Genomic DNA, 9,225 nt, shown 5'->3' on the forward strand with positions numbered 1-9,225 from the left:
GTCAGAGAGTGAAGGAAACTGGAAGAACTGAACGTTTGGTAAGAGTTGGCAGTTCCTTCAAGGTAACTGCCTCTTATCTGGTTTGCAGTAGGTGCCCAAACTGGTGTTTCCAGGGAGTGGGCAGGAAGTCAGTTAACTGACCAGATGAGACAGGGCTGGTGAATATCTGGCAACCTGCAATTAACAAAGAGAGGCAATGGTGAACTCAGCCAGAAGCTGACAACCTGAAAGGGTGTGCTAGAGACAACCTAAGGTTTTCCATTGAGACACAAAATATCTCTCTTAGTTCTTAAACCACAGATGAAAAATATACACTAGTAAAATCTAGTTCAGTATGTCTTTGCTTTAGAATATAATCTGAAGTCTAGTACTTCAGATTATTTTCTGAAGATTTCATACTTGGATAAATCATTAACATACAAGAAGAAAGCATTTATAGGTATATTAATTTTAATGAGAAATGATCAATTACTATACAAGAGGCTCTCCAGTACATTTTAGATAACTAAAGATCCAGTTTTGTGGGCACAAAACTCAGAGACACCATAAAAATAGAAAATGTTCCTATTATTTTACATCTTTATTTACACAATGGCACCAAATCATCTGAAAAGTTATACATACACCAAAATTTTGGCTCTACAAAACAGAAGTCATTAGTATGTGAAAAACATTTTTGAAAAGGTTCAGCAGGTGCTCCAAAACGAGTCATTAGTGCACACCTATTAGAATGGCCAAATCCGGAACACTCACGTTCCCAGATGCTGGTGAGGATATGGAGCAACAGGAGCTCCTGTTCACTGCTGGTGGGAAAGCAAAACGGCACAGCCACTTTGGAAGACAACTTGGCAGTTTTTCACAAAAACTAAACATCCTCTTACCATAAATCCAGCAATTATGCTCCTTGGTATTTACCCCAAGGAGTTGAAAACATGTCCACAAAAAACCCACATACAGATGTTTATGGCACTTTGCTCATAATTGCCAAGACTTGGAAGCAACCAAGTGACCTTTAGTAGGTGATGCATTAATATACTGAGGTGCACCCAGACAATGGAATATTATTCAGCACTGAAAAGAAATGAGCTATCAAGCCATGAAAAGACATGGGGGATCTTAAATATTACTAAGTTAAAGATGTAAGTTAAAGATGTACACCCTATATATGGTACACTCTACTATGGAGACAGCAGGAAAACCAGTGGTTTCCAGGAAAGGGGATAGGGGTCAAAGAAAAAGAAGATCACAGAGGATTTTTTAGGGCAGTGAAAGTATTCTGTATGATATGAGGGATGAGAGATACATGTCATTTCTTTCTTCCAAATCCATAAAGCATACAATGCCAAGATTAGCCCTTAGGCACTTTGGGTGATTGTGATGTATCAATGTGAATTCATCCTTCATAAAAAAATGTACTGTTCTGGTGAGTGATGCTAATAATGGGGGAGACTGTGCATATGTAGAGCAGTGGATATGTGAGAAATTGCTACACCTTCCTTTCATTTTGTTCTAAATCTAAAACTGCTCTAAAAAATAAAGTCTTTAACAAACCATGTAAGTGTGATAAAAAGACTATCACCGCATTTTGATCAATCCTCACCACTCTGCCAACAGTGAGTCATGCTCTTACCTGACTGTTACTTGATGATGGCTGGAATTGAGTGGCAGCTTGGCAATGCTGATCTGGAGTGCAGATAGGAATTAGAAGCTTTGCATCAAAATGTGGTCTGTGGCTGACAGTAGGGACATCATCTGGGAGAATTTAGAAATGCAATGTCACAGGCCCTAACTCAGCTCTATTAAATCAGAGTCTGCACTTTAACAAGATTTGTAGGTGATTCTTACATACATTAAAGTCTGAGAAACACTTACCTAGAAGACTTATAATAGGATGGAGGATGTGGAATAGAGGGTAGGTTTCCAGAATAGTGTATTTTCCATAGATTAACAGCAGCAGGTCACTGTAGTGCTATGTTCACATAGTCGCCAAGTCCCTTCTTGCCAGAGTATCTTGGTGAGGTTTACCACTGTTGTTCATCTGTTACACAGTTAGTCTCAATCAGGGGGCAAGGAAAGGATCAGATGATGAAAGGTGAACTTATTTTATTAAAATCACTGAATCATTTGTTTTAGTGTAAATGTTTTAATAGCTTCATGACCACCACATCTTTAATTTTCATTGCTTTTAAAACACCTTTTGGTTATCATTATAACAAACCCTGTTGGGCAGCGAACTCCAAAATGAAGTGGTGAATGTGTAAGTGTCTTAGCTTCCCAGGTGGGAAATACCATTAACTAGGTTTACCATTAACACTAGATATTGATTTTAAGATCAACAGGGGTTTTGGTAAGTGGAAGGATATTCAGATATATGACATGGAGAACTACCCTTCTCTTACCAGTATGGAGCCCTCATGTATCTACAATGCAAGAATTTTAAAGTGTGAAGAGGGAGGCTGCCCTATTGCATATCTGGAGGTATCCCCATTCATTTGTTCAATTATTCAACAACATGTACCAGACATAATGCTGGGTGCTAGGGGCATTCAGGGTGTAAAGGCAGACGAGGTGTTGTCATTGCATTTATCACCTGGGAGAGAAATACACCAGAAGTGAGTCATTAAGTACAGCAACTCTGATGCAGAGGGCTCCGGAGACGCACAGGAACTGAATCACGTGCTTTTGGGGTTTTGGGGTCTAGGTCTATCCCACTGTGAGAGGTATGAGGAAAACATAGCAAGATAATGTGATAGGACACGACTAGGAGCATCATCAGTGAAGGGCTCTCTGATTTTTTTGCTGAATCTTGAAAGACAAAAGGAAGCAGTTCCCCCAAAGAATTGGAATGGAGTGTTCCAAGGACATGGAATGGAAGTATAAAGCTGCCAAGGTGGGAACAAGTTGACATTCCAGGGACAGAAAGAAGGTCAGTGCTGCTTGAGTGAGAGAAATGGAAACTGGTACATGATGAAGTTGAAGAGGGTTAGGGATCAGGTCATATGGGGCCACATAGCTGTGGGCAAGGAATTGGGGTTATTTTAGATGGGAAGCCTTTGAAAGGTTTCAGGAAGGTACTTGACCTCATGAAGCCATACACATTGGCTGCTACTAACCTTCACAGCGAATTACTCTCCAAGATCCCACATAAGCTGTTGAGCCCAGAGGCAAGACATTTGAGGCTTGAGGTCCCACGTAACACCTATGTGGGAATTTGAGGGTGCTTTAAGATAAGTTGCGTATTTGAATAAACATACATTTTCTTTACAAGAAGTACCCAACAGACTACAATAAAAAACCTCAGAAACACTGACAAACCAGTTTGCTCAATCAGAGCACTTCACTTTTCATGATTATTCTGTGGCACACAGTGTACATTAGAGCTAGTGGGCCAGTCAGGGTTCAGGACAGCAGACTCAGCAGGACAGTATGCTGAAATTTATGGCAAAGTATTGGCTTATGGAATTGTGGGTCTGGCTGAGTAAGCCCAAAATGAGTAGGGCTGTCAGGAAGGGAAGGGCATAGGCAGGCTGGGAACGAGGTAAGGCTGTGATTCACAGGCAGTTAGGAAAGGAGAGGATGGTACTCCATGGGTGCAGGCAGAAACTGTTATCCAGGGTGGAATTTCCCCCTTTCTTAGGAAGCCTCAGCCCTGCCTTTAAGGCCTTACAACTGATTAAGCCTCACTCACTGAGACGTACACGATTATCTTCTTTTCTTAAAATCCATTGATTAGGGATTTTAATTACATCTGCAAAATCCCTTCAGAGCAAAGCCTAGGTTAGTGTTTGATTGAATGACTGGGGACTCTAGCCTTGTGAAGTTAATGCATCAAGTAACAAGTCATCATGGCAAAGTTAAAGACCTTCTAATCCTAGACAAGTTCAGTAAATAGTTAATGATTTCTATGTGTACTCTAATCCATTTCATACTCACATCACATGAAAACATTACGATTAACCCAGCAGATATTGTTACTCTGAATGGTGAGGGGAATTGATTATCACTATCTATCAAAAGGTGTTAGAAGATTAAGCTTTATGGCCTCTCCTACAAAACCCCTTGTGAGGAGTTGCTGGGAGTTTTAGAGTGTTCTAGTGAAGAGCAGTAGCCAGGTTGCTAGCAGGAATAATTTCTGGCTAAGCATTTCAGGTACCTTTCTTAAAAGAGATCTCAGAAGAAAACAGCCTGAGTCTACAAAGCTTCAGTAATTTGTTGAGATTTGTTTTCTCATTCTAAAAAAATAGCCATTTTTACGAGTAATTTTGTATTTGTAATTATACATATACTACATTTATATAATATTATATATATTATATATACATATATATGTTTTTAAAGAGAGCTCCCCAAATGGTAAGTTTCCAGCCCAGGAAACAGGGATCCACCCCTGCATATGAATTTTTTTAATCATCTGTCTTCTAACTAAAACAATGAATTATCCTAGTAAGATTGCCTCTCAAGATCTATGAGTGCCTACCAGTTAGTTATTGTTTTAATTGTCCTGAAACCCAATCAATTATGATGAAAACTCCTCATCTAGTAGAGAGACACATCTCAGTAAAACAGTTTATTTCACAAGTAACATCCTGGCTTTCACAGTGGACCTCAGGAGAGCTCAAAGGCATTCAGGAAGCCTTGTGCTTCTGGAGCACTCATCTGCAGTCATAGTCACGGGGACAAGGGTCAGCGGCTAATGTGCAGAAATCCATGTTAGAGTGTACTGCTGGTTTAGGCAAATGCGAAGTGTTTTCATTTGTAGCTTTACTTATGAGGCAGTTCCAGATTTGTTCATTTTTGTCTTACTACCAAAGACCAGAGTATATCCACACTGGGCACATATTAGAAAGAATGAAAAATTATGCAGAGAGAAGTCTCCCATCCGTGACTCTGATCTGTCTAGTTCCCACTATCATCTATTTCTGGCAACCACTAATAGGAGTTTCTGTTTATCATTTTAAGGTTTCTCTGTTTTATTATGATTTTAGATTTGACTCCCGTTTTCTTTTGGTTTTGATATGCCTGGTATACTTTTCCAGTCCTTTTATATCAAATTTTCAGAATCACTTTATTTTAGATGTGTGTTGCTTGTGATCCAAGTAAAAAATCCTTTTTTAAATCATGTAGATGTATTGATATGTTAGACATTTTGTTTTTGTATTTCTCATGCTCTTTTATGCTATTGTTGTTTATAATTTTTTAATGTTTTCACAGAATCTGTAGTTTTTTTCTTTGCTTTTATTTTGGGGAGTTGTTAGCTTTTTGCTTTAGTGGTACCTGTAAACTCCTAGGTTCATGTAATTCTTCCAGTTCATATTATTCATTCCTTTTCTAGGACAGTAGCTATTAGTTCCACGCTGACTGATGATAAATGAGCATCTATCTTCATTCTGCTCCTCCTTTGACACCACACAATTTTATTCAATAATATGGCCTCTCTTGTGCTTTTTATTTTTTTATTTACTTTTATTTTGTTTAATTTACTCATACTGCTATTACTTGATTTGTCATTTTAAGTCCTTTGTCTCTTAACTGTTACAGATTTGTCATGAATGAAGCTTCCTCTCCCTTCCTTTCCCAATTCTGCTAATTGTATCATTTCTACATTGTCAGACATATGGCATTTACCTTCTATTTCGTCATCCTAAATTTCACATTGTGTTATTACTCTCACTTCGACATTTAAGTATATTCAGTGCTCACCACCAAATCTTCTCCTCAATTTTCCTCAGTCATTTCTCAGTTTATTTTGTGGCAATTTTATCATAAAGAACTCTTAGGAACAACAGTCCCTGAATTCTCTATGTATTGAAACTATTTGTAACTTTTAGATTTGAGGTAGAGCCTGGATGTTTGTGGCATCTGTACCTCACACATTCTTTTCTTGATGATCGTGGTGTTGCTCCACTGTCGTCTGGTATTGATCATTGCTGTGAAGACATCTAATGCAAAATATGCATTTCTCTCCTTTTAAGTGACTTGATAATGATTCTCTTTATCTTTAAAGTCTAATAACCTTATTAAGGTGTGCTCTGGTTTAGACTATTCTGAGTCTATAATTCCTGGTACACAGTATGTCCTGTACATAGCAGATTGTCTTTTATTTGAGGAAAGCTTGTCTTTAAATATTTGTTCTAAAGAGTCACCCTCTTTTTGTGTTCATTGGATCTGTTGTTTTCACTGTCTATCATTTTCCTCCCTAATTTTGTTCTCTTTTAATTTTCATCTTACTATGTTTGTCTTTCTCATTTGAATACTCTTTATTTCCCATTGTGTCACCACGCAGTCCATTCTCACTTGTGATATTTCTTCCTGAGTTCGGCCAGCTCCCATTTCATCACTTCCTGTTGTGTCTTTCTCTTCCCTGAGTTCTTTCCCTTCTGCTCTGTGACCTTCCTTGACAGAAGCAAGTGCTTTTTAAAGTTTTATGATTTAATTTGTGGCCAGATGCTTAGTAACAATATTTATTTGTCCAATGGCAACATTTTTTCTGGTGGTGATCCACACATTGATTGGTGTTGCTGCTTTTAGAACGTGTTTTGTTTTGTTTTTAATTTTGCTTATAATCCCTTTGCGCTATGCCTGTTCTTAAAAAGAATGTCCTCTTTGAATTAATTAGCTGTAATGAGTTGGATTTTCTCAGGCTTGAAATTTGTAGTAGGACCCTGGGTGAGAGTTTGTGGTGTGGGATCAGAGTGGCTTTCAGTTTTTACAACCTGCAGGGCCAGAAGGCTTTTCATTAAAAAAAGACTCCTGTGTGTGATTCTTTATGTAGCCCTGCCTCATTTGTTTCTCTGAACCAAAGGAAGTTGGGAAAGCTTTTGCCTCCAGCCTTGTGCACCTCGGTTTGCACCCATAGATATAAATGAAAGACAAGCATCTGAGCGGCAGGGTGAGCCCCTCTGTTGGGGTGTTTTTGCGCGTTCTGAGCTGCTGCTGGCTTTCCCCTCTCCACACTCACCACTTTTATCTTGTGCAGCTTCTGCTAGTCTCAGCCCTTTGGCTGCTCTCCTTCATATTTTGTAGGTTGTAGGTTACATTTATCTTTGTGTTTTGCTGAACGTGGAGTTTGTTTGCCCAGCTATTTTCCCTCACTTTCCTGATTGTTTTTCTGTAATATCCAAGAGAAAAATGGGAAAGGTATTGACTTATGCAGTCTTGTTTACAGTCATATACAATATAGAAGAGGAACATTTTGTTTCTTGTTTTTTTTAATCCAAATAAATTAAGGTGCCACTCTACCATGAAGTTGTTCAATGTTTGCCGTTTCTTTTATTTCACAGTCCTTGTCTTGACACCTACTGTGCTCCTCAGTCCAGCTCCAGCCTCATTCTACTTGATTCTTTTTCATGTGTTTTACACTCCTGTTAGATTTTGCAGATTTATTCAGTTACCTGGATAGTAGGTCTTGTTTCGCCATACCTTTATGTACTTGTTCTCTTTGGCTGACATTTCCTTCCCCCTTTGCCATCCCTTTCTCACCTCCATGGTCCTTATTATCGATTAAAATTCTATTTGGACTTCAAGATCAACTTCAAATAGCAGCTAATTCTCAAAACTTTTCCTCTGGCTTCTGCATATTGCTCTAATCTCTTCATCTGTTGACCACAGCTTACACTGCGCATCTTCTCTCAGACTGCAACTTCCTGCATGTGCTATTTTAGTTATTTGGCTACTTTCTACCAACCTGTGGCGGAGTCACCACTGTGCCTCATTTATGCCTGAGCACAGGACATTGTGCATAATGTACATTCAGTAACATTTGTTGAGATGATAAAATTAAGCAAAAGGCCAAAATTATTTTCTTGAATGCATGGCACAGTTTCTCCTGTTTCTCATGGGTGTACAACAGAGCTACTCGTGGGGATAATCTGGCTCTCTTTTCCCTGAAGCCACAGGCCCCTGCAGACTGAGGTACTTTGCCAGGATGTGATTGCAGATGCACTTGTTTAGTCACACAGGCAGGCAGACTGTGTTTTGATTGTTTTGACACAGAATAATTTGTTCTTCGCTTTTTATGAGTCTTTGATAGCTCTTCAAGTCGATTAAAAGGCAAAAATAGAAAGCATAAGCTTTGCTTAGGTTCTACTATTAAATGGTAGATCTCTATCATAATATAAATACATTAATAGAACAAACTCTGCTAAAATTTAACATACACTTTTAAACTGGAGTAGAAGGACTAGCTTATGAGAAAATTTCCCCAGTTACACTCTTAGTTTAGGCACATGTAAATTTTTTGATGAACTGAAACTTGAAAAATTTCTCCCCACTATTCCATTTAATTAGGTTTTTTACAAAGTATAATTTACATGTAATTTTCTTCATCATTTTATAGCTTTGAAAGCCACATTTGATGAGAAAAACTTGTTCCCCAAGGAACTTCTGGATCGTGAACGAAAAGCCAAGCAATTATGCCAAGAAACAAGTAGTGAAGTGAAGATAAAAAGGAATAAGAAGCTATTATAATTGAAAGAAAAATAAATATTTCATTGTCACATAAAATATGATTATGAAATGCAGAAAACGAATCAAGAATTCTGTACCTTTTACTTTCTATTTGAACTTCAGGAAGTTTCATTTTTAGATAATGGTTTAGTGCTGCTGTTATCCATCACCTTTGACTTTCTCTGTATTTAAAAAAAAAAGAAAGAAAGAACTAAAGAGGGGGAAATTACAGTCAGTATCATCTATCCTCAAGTATTTTGAAATAAAAAAATATCCAATTCCAGGACAAAGTATTCGAACCAGTTATACCTCTGGTTATGTCTATAGACATTTTCAGTCAATTGTCATTATAAAACCTGCTTTAAAATTAAATAAAAACTACTGACACAGTAAATATCTATAAACTTGACTAGGAAAACCATCCCCACTTATTTACACTTTCTAGGTTTTTAAAAAAATGATTCTGATAATGTAGTTAGACTGTTACTAGCAGCTATTCCTATTAATTTTTACTGACATATCCATTCTTCTATGTACTTACTGAGAAATTACTGTATATGTTCTACTTCTATACTTTATTATACTGTACTCTAAAATTGAGTGGCATAGCTTGGCCAAAGAGGTAAATAGCATTGAAAAAAAATCAAAGGGACTGGGAGCTATATAAAGGACTCAGTCTACATGGAACATGGAAGGTCAAGTAAGAAATGTGTGGTTCTGAAACATAATGCCTCACTTTTTTGATCCATTTTCTTTCTAAATATCATCACCTGCCAGGTA

The 9,225-nt window shown here is 37.8% G+C and overlaps 1 protein-coding gene across 1 annotated transcript in view; it reads left to right on the forward strand.

Moving 5' to 3' along the window:
• WDR49 (WD repeat domain 49) overlaps positions 1–9,225 on the forward strand; it is a 144,430-nt gene extending 135,205 nt beyond the window's left edge. The window contains exon 18 of the mRNA XM_073230429.1: positions 8,336–9,225. Within this exon, the coding sequence (XP_073086530.1) occupies positions 8,336–8,466 (131 nt within the window). The 3' untranslated portion in view covers positions 8,467–9,225. The remainder of the gene's footprint in view (positions 1–8,335) is intronic.

Source organism: Manis javanica, chromosome 3, assembly GCF_040802235.1.
Source record: "Manis javanica isolate MJ-LG chromosome 3, MJ_LKY, whole genome shotgun sequence".
NCBI classification, from domain to species: Eukaryota; Metazoa; Chordata; class Mammalia; order Pholidota; family Manidae; genus Manis; species Manis javanica.